At 39.1% G+C, this 18,191-nt stretch overlaps 1 protein-coding gene across 1 annotated transcript; it reads right to left on the bottom strand.

The window, feature by feature from the left end:
* Positions 1–659: 659 nt before the first annotated feature.
* Positions 660–2,932, bottom strand: LOC132789820 (larval serum protein 1 alpha chain). The gene is made up of 3 exons (XM_060798099.1): positions 2,832–2,932; positions 2,630–2,757; positions 660–2,569 (listed from the first exon to the last, which is right to left on the bottom strand). The coding sequence occupies exons 1-3, from the start codon at positions 2,911–2,913 to the stop codon at positions 773–775; spliced, it is 2,007 nt and encodes a 668-aa protein (XP_060654082.1). The 5' UTR covers positions 2,914–2,932; the 3' UTR covers positions 660–772.
* Positions 2,933–18,191: the final 15,259 nt, after the last annotated feature.

The following is an 18,191-nucleotide window of genomic DNA, read 5'->3' as shown; positions in this document are numbered from 1 at the left end:
TATTGCCTGTGATACGAAACCGTGCAGGTGTCCAATATTTTCTTTTATACCGCGTCATTGGGTTTAAGAGTAATACATACAAACAAACACACACAAATACACACACGCACATATACAGACATACGCAGTATATGCAGGCAAAACAAAACTAGTTCTAGATTTACAGCGGCTGCTTCGACGTCGTCTACCGTCCGCTTCGGCCCCCCTTTAGCACCATCATCGAGAACCATCAACAACAAGCAGCAAGTGGAACCATCGCTTTATTTCGCCCATATTTTCGATTCGATTGCGTATAACAAGTTTAGCTGCCTCGTTCCCGATGCCCCTCGATCAGCTCTCCCCCGCCCTCTTCCACTTTCCGAACCGATCCCACTCGGTTCTTTAAGTTTATAAAGTGCTTTGCATCCATGCAACGTTTGCTGTCTGTCTTTTTGTTCCCCCCTCTCTCTTCACCTAATGCTTTGGGTTTTTAATTTTTGTTTTGATTCTTCGTTTTTGTGCTTGTTCCATTGTGATTTTGATTAATATTTTATACATGCGGTTGAGGTTGAGGTTGAGGAGATACCATGCGGTGCCTTCGTCGTCGTCGTTTCTTCGTTCTCGGCCTGTCTGTCCCATGTAATTACCCAAATTTGGCGTCACTTGCCGTTAAAGGTTTTGGATTAGACAAAATGGACTGCAACGGTATATTGGACTTACATTTTATTTATGGACTGCCCCACCAAACAAGGCAAATCTACGAGGGGGGAAGGGACAATTCTAACGTTACAATTCATTGCTTAGTTAAAGAACTGCGATCTTCATGCACAATTTCGACTGCTTGAAATAATGCATTTTCACCCAGGAACTCACTTTCCTCCTCCAGCTGTCGCTCAAAAGGATAACCGAAAGGCAATTCATCCCAGCTGCTAACTCCATTGCTAAAGTCACAGATCAGTTCTTGCTCCTGCCTTGCCTTGAAGTTATAGGGCGTGGCAAGCACAAAAAGACGCATTGCAAGTGGCTGCTTCATGTCACCTTGGGGCAGCAACAAACGGCGAGGAAAACCACAACTCGGTATTGTAATATTGAGTGGGAAATCAAACTCATCCCTCTCAGCCAAACGCACATAGTGATAAAGTTCAGTGAAGCTGAGATGATCCCCAACAGTGCCGGCAAAGTCAACCGATTCCCTGGTAATCGTATTGTTGCCCGCATGCAGCACAGTCAAAAAGGCGTCCAGCTGATAGAAAGGTTCTTCGTGCAAATCTCCTCCAGCTGTGGTCAGAAATGTACGCAATATTATCGACTGCGTCTTGTTGCTCTCCAGCTGAAAGTTGATTGTGAATGGTTGATGTTGCAAGCGCTGGCGACGCACTTGCAACGTTTGTGGCCACACAAATTGATTGTCAAAGTAAAAGTGTCGCGTATGCAGCAGATTGCTAATGTCAAAGTCAACAGACTCTTCGTAGGTAATCAGCGGACTCACTTGCACTTGCAGCAGTTGCATTTCAGTGGGTTTAATTTGCTGAGTATAATCCGGTTGAAAGGCAGCGCGATAAGCTCTATAAAAACGCAATATGCGATCAGCAAATGTATAAAATTTGTGATCTCCCAGCATTGTGTGCAGATCCAAAAGTTGTTGCGGCTCCTTGGGAAACTTGAAATGCAATTGCAGTTGATTCAGATCATAAGGAAATAGTTCAGTCAAGCCTATTTGCCAATTTTGACCGTGACTTAGATCAATTGTGCTGCCATTTGATAGTTGATAAGATCCTGTTGCCAGTGCTTCCTCAACTTTAAACTCCCATTTCTTCAGCTGCTCCGCAATGTCTTCACTTTTATCTCCATAACGTTGATACAGCCAAGTGCGAGTTTTAGAAGTCTTTAACTTTTCACTTTCCAACAATCTTCTGTATTCTATTCGCTGTCCATAGCGTTCCAGTTTGTAGCGTGCCAGAAGTTGACTCAGCTGCCAATACCACCAATCTCGAAGACGTTCAGTTTCCTGTGGTTCCTCTATCAATGATGTGGCCATGTTGATGGAATACCAATAGGCACGCCAGCCAGGATCCTCAGTTAGCAGCGCGAGTCCTTTGGCTTCCTCGTTCGGCTTCAAACTGAGTATTTGCACCTCGGACATGGCTTCGCTCCATTTGCTCGTATTGCGCAGCTCTCCATCCAAGTTTAGTGGCAACAACTGCTTTGATTTCTGCAACTTTGATTCAGTTTCATTCTCCCACACTTGATTGGCAAAGTTGAAACTAATTGCTGTGTGGACAAGCTGCTCATCGTAATAGGGAGCAGGGAGCAGCTCATAGATTTTGGGCACAATCAACGCACGGTAATCATCTCTCTTCATCAGTGTCTGCATCAGCGCATAGAGAAAGAGTCCAGGATTCACAAAGATCCGAGCCCAGCAAATGTTCTGTCTCAGCGTGCTCCATTCCCGTGTATTGTAGAAGAAGTGAAACAGTCCCAAGGTCTGCTGATAATGCTCCGGCTGTTGGGGATTGTAGTAAACATCGCGTGGCAGCAAGCGTCCATTGCTCAGCAGCTGATAAAACTGCACCATGTGATAATTGTAATGCTGTGAAGGGAAGCAAATCTTTTAATATATTGTTCTTTGATCTATTATAAATTCACTTACCACATATTGCGACTTGTCGGTGACAATTTGTTGCCCCAACCCCAGCCACTGTTCGTGCAGCAAGGGCTCATGGAGATGATGCAACATTTCCAGCAGAAAGCGCTGCTTGTTCAAATAGTAGTGATTAACTAAGATAGAAAATAATTAGTTAAGATATTATATATCATACTCGTATGATATACAAAATTTAATTCATTCCTACCTATATTTCCCGGGAATAATGACACATTGTGTTGGAGCTGCAGCAATAAGCTGATAAGTAACAGAAAGTAACCAAAACGCATGGCACTTGTTAATCTTTCACAGCTTCAGAACAAACTGAGCTGTGGAATTGCTGAGCAAATATTTTCGGGCTGTATTGCGAATGCATCATCATAATCTGAATGAACTATTGAACTTGATTTGGAGCGCTTGGGGGCCTCAATTTTGGGCACGTCACTTGCGTTCAAGGCCAATTCAGTTTGTTGTACTTTGCTTCCTAATTTTAAATATAGGTGAATAACAATTTATATACAGATCTAATAGGTTAACCTATGTTTGAAGTAGTATTTATTTATTTTCCTTTTACAAGCAATAATTCAAATTTCCCTTCATATTAAAAACAAGTTTTCTTCTCTGATAATGAAAAGAAATTAGTATAATTGGATATCATACATCGAATGTTACATAAAAATGGAAACTATTAATAAATCAGTAATAATGACAATACATCCTATAATACCAACTTTTCCATTTGATAATAAGAATAATATAAAACAAATTAACGATGAAAATTTCGCAGAAATGCAACCAAATTTTTAAATAAAATCAGAGCTTTAAATACAATCTAATTGTCATTTATTCTCTTTTCAAGCTGATCCCGATTTATTTGTTAGAGCATCTAAGCTAGTTTTCTTATCTCCTTGTCAAATGATAACAAAGCTTCACAGAGTTTATGATTTAAAAAAAATGTAAGTAGCTCGTAAAGTTTAAATAATGCTATGAATGAAATAAATTATTATTAATTGCCCATTATAATTCGAAAAACTTCTATGTCAATATGAGGTTAAGTGGGTGAGATTATTATTAGAAGTAGGTGTGATTCATCTGAATAATCAGTTCGACTTAAAGTATATGTGAAATTTGTCAAATTAGTACTTAACAATAAATTCATTGACTACAAATGATTCACTTTGCTTATCAGCTCTACAATAAAGAATACGTTCCACAGATTTGTCCAATAAAATATATTTCGATCGAAAATCAGCAAATACTGATAACCTCGAATAATAGATGCTTAATTCAGTAGTATCTGGTTTTATATAGCTGAATATAGAAATAATTAGAACGCAATACGTAGAGAGAAGGTTGTGCTTCGATAGTGGAAGGGCAGTGCAATGATTAATGGGCTGCACTCGCTGAAGGGGACTGATAATGACTTTTTAAATACACTTCTAATGCGCTAAAAGAGGGCAATCAAACGATGACAAAAGGAAGGCGCGACAAGGTGAGAAAAAGTCGTTGATCGAGCTGAGGGAAGGAGAAGGGGAAGGGGAGATTTGTCTGTGTCGAGACAAAAACAGCCTATTGAATAGTAATTTGCATTTTATAAGCTTCTGGGCAAAAAGAAAAGATAAAAGTGCGCTCAATGATGACATTAGAGGATCCAGAACCCAAACACGCCTCGAGGGCCCTTTTGGGAAGAGAGAAAAAACCGATTTATGTGTTTTTGATGATTGCAACACTATGGAGATGAGATGAGTTAATGCTATGCAAAGTACTTGTGATCGAGGAGCAGACAAAGCAACGCACTTCCAATCGCAAAATCCAAATGCAAAATCATTTTCCTGACCCTTTGCACGTGCTTTCTTTCTGTATTGTTGCTTTGCAATCATTATGCGATCAGCGGCGTTTGTCTCTTGTCATCTCTCTCTCTACTTTATATTCATGTTGTTGCAAACGGGGTAAACGAGGCCCTTGGCAATGATTAGACAACATTTAGGCTATGAGTTTGTCACGTTTTGAGGCAACTCTTTAATCAATTGTCTTGCGCCTTTTTTTTGTCATCTGCCGTCGCTTGCCGAATTGCATTGGAGTTTTTCTTTTGTGTGCCTTTTGAAAAGTCGCTTCTCTGTTCTCTGTTCCATGTCATTAAGTTTTCCCCATAAAAAAACGCTTGTCATACGACGCGTCTGGAAATTGCCACCTAGCAGCAGGCCAACAAAGAATCATCCGATTCGAATATATATTCATTGGTAAGTGAGCGTTTATTGTGCCTACGAATACGAATATAATCCGTTTCGCCTGGTTGCCGCTTTTTCGCATTTTCGTTACAAAAGCAACAGGCGCATTTCCTTTCTGTCCACCCCCCTTTGCATTGCCCATTGCCCATACTTGGCCAAGTGACTGTAATTAACATTTTTATGCATTATAATTTGCCCCTTTTTTCCGCTATCCATTCGAGTTCGTCAACTGTGAGCTGGCGCTTAATGTGCGCACATTTGCAAGCCAACAAACAAGACGATCCACTGGAACTGTGCGGAGGAGGGAAGGAAGGGGAAAGGGAAGCAGTAGCAGCAGGTGGAGAACTGCAACTCAGTAGTTAACAACGACAACAGCAAAATGAAATAATACAAATAAAAATCATAATAAAAATGCTTCACCTTTTGTTTCCACTTTGCATGACTAACAGCAATGTGAAGCGACCAATTGACAATTTTATGCTATAAATCTCTTAATTATGTTAATGACTCTGAAATTTCTACAACACTTATTGACTTACTGAACTTGTTTGATTAATTAGGAATCGACTTCAGATATTCTCATTAATTTTTATAGCATTGATACAAAAACATTTTGTTGAAAGCAAAAATACATCAGCAACGAATCAGATAATTAGCTTAATATAATAATTGTTGTGTTTATTATTTTAATTACCAACAAATAATAAAATATACCGAAAGCTATATGTGGTATTACGATATACTATTGCATTTAAAATATACCATTTATTGGCATAACCGAAAGGCATTAGCTTAAAATTATATGATTGAGTTATTATTTTATTTATTATTTAATTATTTAATGAATTCATATGTTTCTTTCTTCGTTCGTTGATTATGTATTTCTTCTATTATAATCAGTTAATTTAAAATGTATTGATATCAAATGCAGCGTAGAACTTTATATTATATATAATAATTTAATTACTCTACGAAAACTATCTTAAGATCATTTTTATCATTTAGTTTCACACTCAAGCTTACATTTGCATAAAGATTACACTTTTTATAGGTATTTAAATTAATTCAAATTTAATTTAATTCAAACTTATCTGAATATATTTTCATTCAATATAATATAATTTATTTCTTACTCATTGTTAATTTTGTTTTCAAGATTATAAATAATAGTTTTTAGTAAAATGTCCAGTTTGCCACAAACATTCAAAATATATATTAATAAAAATTCCTATTTGGTTTTACATTTCTCATAATAATAAAATCCTCTATAATAAATGTGAATGGAAAGCTAGTTATCTAGTTGTAATATGTTAACTTATTTGATCTTTATTTCGTTATATATTTTAATGTTCAATTCTTAGAATATTCAGATGCTCTCTAATACCTCCACGCAAATTATCTCGTGACTCTCAGGTTGAATTTATGTATCTTGATGGAGAAAACTAGTTGGCAAATTTAGCAACAATTAAGTGTTGCCGTCGTCACAAACTAACGAGTGTGTCAACACTCACTTACAGATCTTCGGTGCATAACTCAGAGGTGTTGCATTCGTGAAATGTCTAAGGTCTGACGCATAGGCACCAAATGGAGTGTGGGGCAGGCAGCTCTGAGCTCTCCATTCTCTCATCTACCTCGCATACCACAATATCTACCAACTGACAAGAGCCAAGACTCAACAGCCGATGGCGAAATGTAACCAAATGAATCATCAATGTGCGAGTTGTGTTTTTTTCTCATTTTTTTTTTACATTTTTGTTTAACCCCGAATCGCCACCCAGGTTGTTGAGTTGAATTGGTAGTAGCACTACGGGCGTTTAATAAGGCATGCGACAAAAAGGAAATTGGGTCAAGTGAGATAAATGTACATATACGAATACGAATATATACACATATATAGTGTATGTTTAATAACTGAAAACCGAAGTGAAAGAATGAATATGTATGAAAAGCGAGAACAAAGAAACAAAATGAAAATTTGTCGAAACTTAATACGAGGAGGGAAGCGAAAGAAAATAAGAGTTTTGAGTTTGATCGAACAATGGATGGGCTTTCATGCGAACTGTCAACTTGTCACGACAATTAAGCAAACCCGATGACTATCTTTGCCATATCTATCTATCCGCCCACGCGCCGTCTGACCCTCTGATTAAACAAATTACTGTTCATGTGTGAGTGAAGAATTATTGAAATATGATATTGGTGGAGGTAGAGGTAGAGGTAAAGTCATTCCCGCTTTTTGGACAGGTAGCCCGACCCAATTCGCGTTGCACTTGCATGTCACTTTTTTGTGTTGTTTCCCTTAACTCCCATCAATTTGTTTTTGTGTTGCAAGCACGCTGTCACCTTATAAAGAATCAAAAGAATGAAGAATAAAAAAAAGCTTCTCTTCCCTCTGCCGAGTTCTTTACGTTCTGTTTACCAATATTTGTGTGTTTACCATTTAGATTATTATGCTGTACGTATGCCACAATTCTCCTTTTGCTTTTGTGTGTGCTTGTGTTTGTTTCTGTTTCTGTTGCTGTTTCTTTTCTTGTTTGATTGCCCTTATTGGGGGGCTTGACTCGCTGTCAAGTACATAATTTCCAATTCGAGTTATGATTATTATACTTACTCGTATGTTGGGAAAGTCAAATAACGGTCACTAAAACCTATGCTCAACGCACACACACACACATCGACACACTCTGAAATTGTCGTGCATAATTTCCATTTGATGAGTTTTCAATTCAGCTTTTCTATGGCGATGGGTTTATTGATCTTTCTCGTTATAGGTGTTGGGAAAATTGATATTGCACCACAAATGCTTAACGAAATATTCAACATAAAATTACCACAATTATATTTACTACCTTCGAGCATGGGAAAGAAATCTTCAGTGCTCAAATATAAACAACTCGATAATTGCCTTAACAGTTCGATTTATTTTCATAAGAGTGCGGACGATTGACAATTCAAATTTCAATTACGAAAAGTAACACAATTCTTGAATAATTCTATTCGTTATTGGTTGACAAGTGATCTTTGCCGACAATCTAAGGGGGAGGATTTTTATTAAATTAGGGATTTCCCTAAAACTTAATAACAAACGATTTTTCTGTAGGTTCTCTCGATGCATTCATCGTATTTATAAAATCTAAACTAATACAACATTAATATACCAAAACATACTGAATTTATACTGAAAACATACTGAAAGCTATATTTAGTATACTAATATAGTACTACTTTGAAAATATACCCTCGAGTAGAAAATGTATGAATTTGCCAACCAAAGCTACTAAGACCAGTTGTAAGTAGACATTTTTCTGAAATAACTTTTGCAATATTTATCTGATTGCAACCAAATTTGCAGGAATCATAAAAATGAATCTTAAAAAAAACAATAAAAATGAGTGCAAAATTTGTATACTTCTAGTAATCTGCCACCTTAAAGAATGAACTTGTTTCATAATGCCTTAATGATCAGTGATCAGTCAGTCAGTCAGTCAGTCATGACATCAGTAAGGGATTTTTCGTTATGACAGAAACCGTTTTGTGTTGATTCTCCACGTTACACAAATTGCGCGCTAAAAGCGTCAAATCATCGCGAGGATTAAGTTCCTTTCCTTATAAGGCAGCCCACTTTTGTACTTTTGTACTGAGCGATAAGATTCATTAGCTGCGACCGAGAAAAAGTTCTCAGCAAAACTGGAAAGCATTTCACATTTTACATTTACCTTTAATGCCTGGCTGGAGTTTTGTGATGTGTCATTTCAGCTTTTGTTTTGTTTGGTTGACAAATTTCATTGCTTGCGTTTTGTCGATTCGAAAGTGCCAGATCATGATTACCTCGAGACTTGTCTGGACTTATGAGGCGTTGATAAATGATACAAGTTGTGGCATTTAACTGTGTTTAACTGTGTTTTGCCCCTGACCAGCTGCAATTTGTGTATAATAAATGCAATTATTATGCCCAGCTGATTAGAAGTCCACGCACACAGAACGGTAGAGCCAACAAAAAAAAGTACTTTTAATGCATGTTAATGAAGAAGCAAAAGTGCTGGTGCGGAGCATGGGGGGTCGCCTCTCCCTCCCGCTTCCAATTCTAGCATTAGACATGAGATGCCGTTAGTTGGACTGACATCAGCCAAGAGTAAAACCGAACGCGTGCCACAACAAATGCAAGTCTCCCCGATGTCTGGCAGCGTTTGCAAGCCAAAAATAAACGAAAAAATGCCAATTTTGCGCAGTTCCAGTCTCTAAAGTATCTACCAGATCCCCCTATTTTTTTTGCCAAGTTGAGTTTAAAATTCCTTTGCGCACCCATTTCGCTGAGTGTGTGTATAAATAAAACTGCCGCTTCACTGTCAAAGTTGACAATTTATTTTTAATCAAACAATGTGGCAGGCAGCGTTCCGCTCACTCGCCTTTTTATACCCGCTACCCATAAAGTAGAAGGGTATTATAACGTTGTGTCTCCAGAAAGCGCATGTAACAGGCAGAAAAAGGTATCCCCAGCAAGCCTGATTACTACGGGTCCTAGTTGCTTTGGCTCACAATCTAGTATATTTTGCACTCTATGGTATATTTTGGTAATCGTTGGTATATTTTTAGTATTTCGGTATATTTTGCAGTATAGTGAATATACCTAAAATAGTCGTTGGTATATTTTTAGTATTTTGGTATATTTTGTACTCTATGGTATATTTTGAATGTAATTTTATATAAATATTCATAAAAAAGCCTGTATATTTTTAGTATTTTAGCAGTATATTAATTTGGTATAGTTTAAAATTTATACCGCACTATATTGTTTTTATTCATAATGGGTATCGGATATCTCCCAGTTGAGCACACTCCACTGTAGCTAGCTCATTTGTTATTTCTCGCTGCTTATCGCGTCAAATGTATCTCACAGATACAATCGCTGCGCTGCGTTGCACTTGAACTTGTATCTAAAATGCAAATTTCACAATAGAGGGAACAGCTTTCAGTTGCACTTTGTCAATAGAGTTTCGTTTCATTAATTAATAAGAAATATAACCCGGAAAAACAATTTGTACAAACTCTAATTATAGAGTGTTTGCGAGAGAGACCAAAAGATACTCGGCTACAACTGCATTTATCACTCGAAGAAATATGATGGAGCACAATCGAAAATCTCTATCTGTTGCAGCTTCCTTTGCACACACAAAAAAAGCGCCTGCAGTTATTAGAATTGTATGGAAAGAAACAACAAAACAACAAAAAAAGTAATAGAACGCCTATTGCAGCTTCCGTTGCAACTACGTTTGTGGCCGTGTGGCAGTTGCAACTCTCGTTGATTTCCCCCTCGGGGGCAATTATCTGCCTGCAGCCTGCAACCAAAGACGCTGCACGCTTTGCCATTTATAATTGCAGCCCCGAAACCGAAAACTGCAGCCAACCTGCTACTGGTTTGCTTTGCTTTGCCCTATCCCCCCTCAAAAGAGTGGAGAGGGGTGAAAAGGGGGGCAACAGTTGCTGGTAGATTTATCATTTCAGCTGCAACGAGGTAAATATAATAATTTTGCGTGTTGTTGTTTCAACTGTTGCAAACTCACAGATACTTTTTATGCTTTCATGCTAATTTATCTCTGTGTGTATGTATGTGTGTGTGTGTGTAGGTAGAGACAACATTACACTCAGCCTCGTTGAGATTTGTGGCATGCAACACGCGCCACAAATTAGAAGAAATAAGTGCCGTGGCAGCACAAGGAGAAAGAGGAGAGTTGTGTGGAGTTATAGATAAAGCTGCAGCGGCTGCTACGTATTAATTGGAATTACTGTAATTGCTGACAAAACTGGCCGAGGTGTGAGTCGAGTCCAGCTTCTAGCATCCAGCTGGGCGGCATGCCCCACAGCTCATATCTTATCATCGCTTCGTATTTCTCTCTCCCGCTCCCATTGAAAGCGAAACTTGAAGCTGCATGCTCCAATAAGCTGCTGACCTCAAAGGTTGCAACAACAAGGCGGGATCAAAGCATAAACAACCGCGCGTTGAATTGGACCAGGAAGATGACTCCAAGCATGTTTGTTTTGCTTGGCTCGCTCTCTGGGTCAAAAGAGGCAACAAGCAGCTATCAGTTGACACGCCAAATGCGCTTTAGAATTCGCTCTAAATACAACACAAAAAGAAAAGTTAAAGCTCGCAAAAAATCAATACGTTCACTTCTTTTTTGTTCTCCTGCAAGCGCAAGCATATAATTTGGTTGACGCGCAGCATAAATGATAAATGCAATCATTATAAAAGAAACAACAGCCAGAAAGAAGAAGTTGGCCAAAAAGCGAACAAAACACGAACGCCTGATTAAAACTTTTGCCAGCGCACTCCGCAGTTTGCTGTTTGCAATTTTTTTTTTAAAGGCGTTGATGCAGCGCCAAAGTCAAGATCGAGAACTAGCTGGTCACTGGTCACTTCTGCACCACTCTTTTCCCTACTCCACTCTCTCTCTCTCTCTCTCTCTCTCTCTCTCTCTCCTCCACTCCGCCTGGTCATGCGTGTGCCCGAGTCTCGCCCCTGACACGCCTCAACCTCGGAATCGGCCTCAACCTGGGATCGTGATACGAGCCACGTCTGTTGGTTTCACAAATGTTTTATGGCTGGCCGAGCATAATTTGTTAGCCAGCTTCGAGTGGATGCTTCACTCCTCTTCTCTCCACTTCACTCCACTTCATCCTGCCATCTGCGGAGGATGTGCTCGCCTGTCCGCCTCCTCTCAGTGTGGTTTTCGTTTCGTACTTTTTCGACTTCTTTTATTTTTTGGGCTGCTGTTGCACAGAAGCTGCTCGCTGGCTTCGATTGCGTATAATTTCTGTGGAGAGCGCGAAGACTACAGACTACAGACTGAAGACTGAAGGCAACCCATACAGTGTGTGGACTGTAGACTGTGGGCTCTGCTTCTTCTCCTCATCATTGGCTGCGGGGCATAATTTTTGATGAGCTTTTGTCTGCTTCTTTGGAACAAAAGATACTGTCGCTGACTGCGCTACACGAATAACTAAAGGGTTGCTTAGCTTATGAAGTCTAAGGATAGTACTCGTTGAACAATAAATTAAGTCACTTTTTATAGTCATACTAAATTTATGCAAGGATTAATGAGCATTCTATAGTAGTTAACTATAATATTTATCTATTATTTATTATATTAACTATTGTGAGAAATACTAAATTTAATTTTACATAATAGAGAGTGCTTTCTGCTGGGGCTTATGTATCGATATTTGGTTTCTATACTTATATTGAAAATAGTTTTCTTAGTTGGTGAAATAAAATATAAGTGCAGTTTTAATACACATCATATATTTAAATTGCATTTTAGAACAGTTTTTCTTAGTTTTCATTCCCGATCACAGTTTCCTTCTTATGTCTTTAATGTTCAACTAAAGTAAATCATAAAATACTATTTAATCGTATTTTATAAATTGTAAATTAGTAACATATTTCCTTAATTTTATTTCAAATAATTTTCTTAACAAAAAAAGGAAAAAATTAATTATTTTTTTATATGTTTTCACCACAAATTTAAACTGAGCTGATATAGTATTTAAAATCAAATAAATTGAATTATAACTATAATAGTTTTAAACAAATTTTTTTGGTTTAAAACTAAATTCATTGAAATTTAAATTCTTAAATTTGGAATTTTGACTTTAAGAACAAGAAATTTGAATGTCAATCGCAGCTCATTGCTCATGTCTTAAAAGCGTTGTCTTACTTAGAGTGCATCATCAAAATATACGCTACACATTTTCACTTTATGAAGTTCTCCTCGCTGATTGCTCCTCCAGCGATCCTGCTGCTCAGCTCTGCTTTGCTTTGGTCAGCTTCGGCGATTTGCGCGCCGCAGGTCTCAAGTCGAGCTCAGCATGCATATTTTATTGGCGAAAGGCTCGAGGGCAAGCCGGGACTCAAGTGGGACTGCGACTGGATCTTCGACTGAAACAGGGACAGGGACAGGGACTGAGAATGGGTTTTGGGACAGGGACTGAGACTGAGACAGGGACTAAGACTGTGGGCAGTCTGTCAGGGCAGTCAGCAGGGTCGTTGCTGATGAACGCCACAGTCGACGACGTGTTTCGTGTCTGGCATCTTAAAGATACTTTTTTTGTTGTATGTGTATGTGTGTGTTTTTTGTAGTCTTTTTCGCGTTTGCTGCGCTGTATTTTATGCTCATTTAATCTCGCTGCGCGTTTTTTAACACATTTACGGCAGAGGGCAGCGAGCTGAGCTGAACTGAACTGTGCTGAGCAACAAGAGCAACAACAGCAACTACAACCACATCATCGATTATGTTGATCTTTTTCTGTCTGTTGTGGTTCGTTTCTCTTTCTCTCTCTTTCTCTTTCGATTTTTTAACTGCGCACTTTTCGAAGACAGAAACCAGGGACAGACAATGGCCGAGTCGATGCGGCGACTTGCTACCTGTCTTACACAAAATAAACGCACGTCCCGTTCCCCTGTCCCCCTGTCCCCTTGTCCCCTTGTCCCCCTGCCCCTCTCACACTTTTTCTCTCCTATAGCAATCCCAGTTACCAATCCCAGTTCCAATCCCTATCGTCTTCGTTCTTGGCAGTTGCCCAGTTTCGTTTGCCAGCTCTTCAGTTTTGTCAGTTTGTTTTTTCCATTTTAATGTTTTCTTTTCTTGCTGTCTTTGTAACATAGTTTTTTTTTTCTCTCCACTGCTTCGCTTCATTCGATTGTCTGTCTGTCCTATCTGTCCGCTCTTCTATCTGTCTGTCCGTCCATCCGTCCGTCTGTCTGTCTGTCCGCCCAACCATCTGTTTGGCCTCTTTGTGTGTTGCGTGTTTTATCAGGGAGTCCAGTTTGGAAACCCTTTAGGCGCTCATTGCCAGCTCAGTTCTGTTGACGAAGCCAGCAAAAAAACCAAAACAAAAGCAACAAGTAAGAAAGCAACAGTTTAGTGTTGACTGTTAAAGACCCTTTTCTTTCTAGGTTACAACTGTAATATAATTTTGCAGAGGAAGATATTGTTAGTTATTTTTACAAAGTTATGTATAACTTACATTTTAGATAAAGATATCAATTGACAAAAACATCATCAAATATTTATAATCTTAAAAGTAAAATTTGCTGTAGATATTATTCTTAAGCTTAATATACAAATCAAAATATTCTTTACTTAAAATATTGCTTTTAACAATTTGGAATTGTAAAATTTATAGAATCAATATAATTAATTAATTAACTTAATTTAAGTGATAAATTATAAGTCAAGTTGTTACTACTTCTATTATTACTATTACTACTTTCAAATTAAGATAACACATCCTAATTCTAAGATAAACACATGGTGTAATCGATATTGTCATACTTTTTAGAATGTATTACATTGTCTAAATGTGAAGATCAAAAGAAATGTCTACATTTTGTAAACTAATAATGAAATATACTTTAAATTCGATTCCAAACTCAAAATTTCGACACACTTATTAGACCCTTTTTCACGTTTTTTTCAAAGTCAAGAGTCTGTAAACAAAAGTAAATAGCAACCTGAGGAAATATGAGATTTCTTATTGTAAATCATGACATTTTGCTGTTACCTTTGCATTGCAGCTACTGTTCGCCCCATTTTCGTGGGGAAGTGTGTTTTTGGCGGATTTACCCTTCAAGGGAGTCGCCTCCAAATGGTGACCACTTTGGGGGCAAGCACTTGCACTTGAGGCCAAGCTCAAAAGTAGCTGCAAGTAGATGCAAGCGCACAAAGGGCAACTACTTTGATGGAAATAAAAAGAGGGACAGGCCAAACACAAATTAGTTCCTATTTAGGGAGGTGGAGAGGTAGAAAGAGAGGGGCGTGGCAGCGCAAAGTTACGTGGGGCAACCTGCCAAAGTGAAAAGATGCTGTGCAAAATGTAAATAAAATTGCCACATTTATTTTCAAAAACACACACAAATGGGCTCCCTCTCTTTCTCCTTTCTCGTTCTCTCTTTCGTTCGCACGCTTTGACACCTAAAGTGTGCGCCCATACGCCTCCACATACCTCGCTCCTCCCTCCTCCCTCCCTCCCTCACCCCTTGATGCGCTCTCTCTCTCTCACGGCTGGCAAAACACTTTGGGCGCCCCCTTCGTTTATTTTAATTTTTTGTTTCGCCTGCGCTTTCGTTTTTATGTATCAGGCGAGGCGAGGAGTTTGTTGCTGCCCCTGGGCAACATTTGCCACCAGCAGCAGCAGCAGCAGCGGCAGTTGGCAACCCTCTCGCCAGAGTTCTCTCTCTCTCTCTGTCTTACTCGCTCTCTCTCTATCTCTCTCGCTGCTGCTCAATAGGTCTTGCACTTGATAGGTCAGTGACCCAGTTGATGTCGATGTTGCTCTTGCTCTGATGTGCTGTGATGTGATGTGTTATGCGGTGTTGCTGTTGCTGTTGTGCATTGCTGTGGTGTTGTGGCAGGGCAGTTTTTGCCGAGGGTTGACTGAAGCTTTAATTGAATGCTTCCTTTGGGCTATATGGGCTCGAAATCAAAATCAAAGTCACTGAAAGGTGTGGCAACCCCAAAGCCAAAGCCAAAGCCAATGCCTCAAAAGCGGCCTCAAAGCCCACAACAATTGTCAACGGTCCAACAGACAGCTGTGTGCAGACTGCGGTTGTTCTAGCTCCTGCTCCTACTCCTTCCCCCCGTTTTTACTTTACTTTACTGCGCATCGAGTTGCATAAACCTCGAGTCGCTGCAACATCATCATCGTCATCCCAATCAACTTCATTATGCTCTTGGCTGCACCTCTCACTCTCTCTCGCACAGTGTGTTGTTTATTTCTGACTTCTTTTGCGCTTTCCACAAAGTCAACGTTCTTGGCGTTTTCGCAGCTGCTGCTGCCACCGAGCACCGAGCACTGAGTTTCCTCCCGACGTTGCCTGCCACTGCCACTGAGGCAAAAGATTGCGGCACATGTGACGATGTGGTCGCGTGCTGCCTTCAGCTTCGAGCTCTAACTCTCTGACTGCTTGACTTGCTGCCAGCTTGCTACCCATGCCCCATGCCACATGCCCCACTCCTTGCCCTTCGCCCTTGGCCCCTTCAGGTTGCCTTGGGGGCCTCACAGATGGGCCCCTGGTCGCAGTGCCATCCAAGTTCGAGTGTAGGCAACCGTTTTGCCATTTGCTTCATTTGAGTTTAGTTGCTGCAATTGGCTTGGGGAAAGGGGCAGATGTTGCCACTGCCTCCCCTCCCTCCTTCCCATCCCCCCTGCTGTTATTATGCTGCTTTCAGAGCTCTTATCAAGAGCAGGTCATCAGGATGCGGGGGAAAATTGGTTGCTGGCAGGCCGTCGAAAGTGTAACTTTTTCTATCTTCTATCGCAAAAATTATATTTGAATTTATCGTTTAAGCGTGCGCTTGGCAAACTTCCATCTAATGCTATCGATAAGTGTCGTAATGGAGAAAATTTGAGTAACGATGCAAAACAGATAACACAAACTGCAGTTCCGTATAATTGATTATTTTTAGTCTGAGTAAAGAGTAGTAAAGATAAAGATATTCTTTATTTTCTTTACTGCAGATAACGTTGTAACGCAATAATACAGAGCGTTTACAATTGAAAGGAAAATTAAGATGAACATAAACTTGAAACGTTATCAACAAGTTACTTTCTTCTAAAGTAAACAATGTCAGGGTCTAATACAGTCATTTAAATCAAAAAAAATATTGACAAATTGTTCTTAAATCTGGAGAAAAAATAATGTTTCATAACTTGATCAATAATCACTATTTTTAAGCAAAACAATAAATATCATAAAGCTGCTGTGGCTATTTTCTGATATTCCCCTTTCTCAACATTTATTCTTATTACAAATTACAATGATTTAATTTATATTGGTGTAGGTGAAGGCTTAAAATATTTGTAATATTTCCATCAAAGATCTCTAGCAAAGCTAATTTGGGAATCAGTTTTGCAATATTGAAGCACACACATGGAAGTATTGTTGAAATCAGCTATCGATAACTTTTTGTATACAATACTATCACATCATGCAGCGCGCATCGATAAGTTTTTACATAAAATACAATCACAGTCTATCGTGTACTATCGATAATAAAACATGCGCAAGTAATCATTATATTTCATACTATCGATAACAGCACATATGCAAATAATCATTATATTTCATACTATCGATAACAGCATACAATTTGTTTCTATGTAATGTCTTTTCACTGCTCCAATGCTGCTTAAATTGCTGAACTGTTTTGAACTATTTTCTAACCCCAATTATGCAATGGACCCCTTTACTAACTTCCACACAAAATGCGTGATCTTCCCTCTCGTTCCTTCTCCATCCACCCCTCTCCTCCCTCATTCCCTCACGCTGCTTAAGTGACAGACAGTGGAGCGCTTAATTCGATGGTCAGCTTAGCTTAGCTCACATCTTTGTCATGCTCAAACATGTCCATGCATCACACACCCCTCTCTGACCCCCCCCCTCTTCGCCCCACTCCTCCCCCTAAGCTCCACTGCATTCTGTTTGCATTTCGACTGCGCGCAAGCGCCCAATTTACTGTTGTTTGGCCTAAGCAGCGACAACGCCTAATTGGTTGTTGTTGTTGTTGTTCATGTTGTTGTTGCTGCTGCTACTTATAGTAAATATGAATTATTATTTATTTTTATTGAAGCGGGCGGCGGCCGATGCAAAATTGTTATTTGTTTTCATTGTTGTGGTTGTTCGCATTGCTGTTGTTGCCGCAGTCGCTGCTGCTGCTGCTGCAGTTGCAAAATTGTGTAATAAATAATTTACGCTCGCGTTTGCAGCGTGCCACATAATCATATTCAATAAAAAACAACAACAGGCAATTCGCAAATAACAACAGCAACAACAACAACACTCGAAACTTGGGTTGGGCCTTGGATACTTGGACACTTGGACACTTGGCATACGACATAACATACAAATACATGCACACATATGTACTTGTATTCAGACTCTCGCTCTCTCTCTCTCTCCCTCGCTCGCTCGCACTCCCCCGCCACGCCTCTCTGGTTAACTCCCATGATGTCGTTTACTCCGCTTACTGTTCGTTTAGCTCTTTGGGTCGCTGACCCAGAAATGTCAATGGGGAAGTCTTTTAATTTGTATACATCGCTTCTGATACCCTGCATGAAATTTCAAATGTTTGCAAAGTGAGTGTAAATGATGTAGGCAAGGATTCGTAATTCCATAAAGTTGAAAACCATATAAATTCACAATACTTCCTAAATATTATATTTTAATATAATATTTCAGAGATTTTTTAAACAATATATGTATCATAAAGAGCTGAATGAAAGCCTTGTACTGTACACTTTTAAATTTAATATTCAAGTTCTATAAGTTAATAAAACAAAAA

Source organism: Drosophila nasuta, chromosome 3 (genome assembly GCF_023558535.2).
Source record: "Drosophila nasuta strain 15112-1781.00 chromosome 3, ASM2355853v1, whole genome shotgun sequence".
NCBI classification, from domain to species: Eukaryota; Metazoa; Arthropoda; class Insecta; order Diptera; family Drosophilidae; genus Drosophila; species Drosophila nasuta.
This window is presented reverse-complemented; position numbering and strand designations above follow the sequence as displayed.

What these genes read in the sequence shown, in the direction of transcription:
- LOC132789820 (XM_060798099.1), bottom strand. Translation starts at nt 2,913, where the DNA reads ATGCGTTTTGGTTACTTTCTGTTACTTATCAGCTTATTGCTGCAGCTC. An exon ending in ATTATTCCCGGGAAATATAG is followed by an intron (nt 2,758 to 2,831) that starts GTAGGAATGAAT and finishes TTTCTATCTTAG; the next exon opens with TTAATCACTACTATTTGAAC. An exon ending in CCGACAAGTCGCAATATGTG is followed by an intron (nt 2,570 to 2,629) that starts GTAAGTGAATTT and finishes TTCCCTTCACAG; the next exon opens with CATTACAATTATCACATGGT.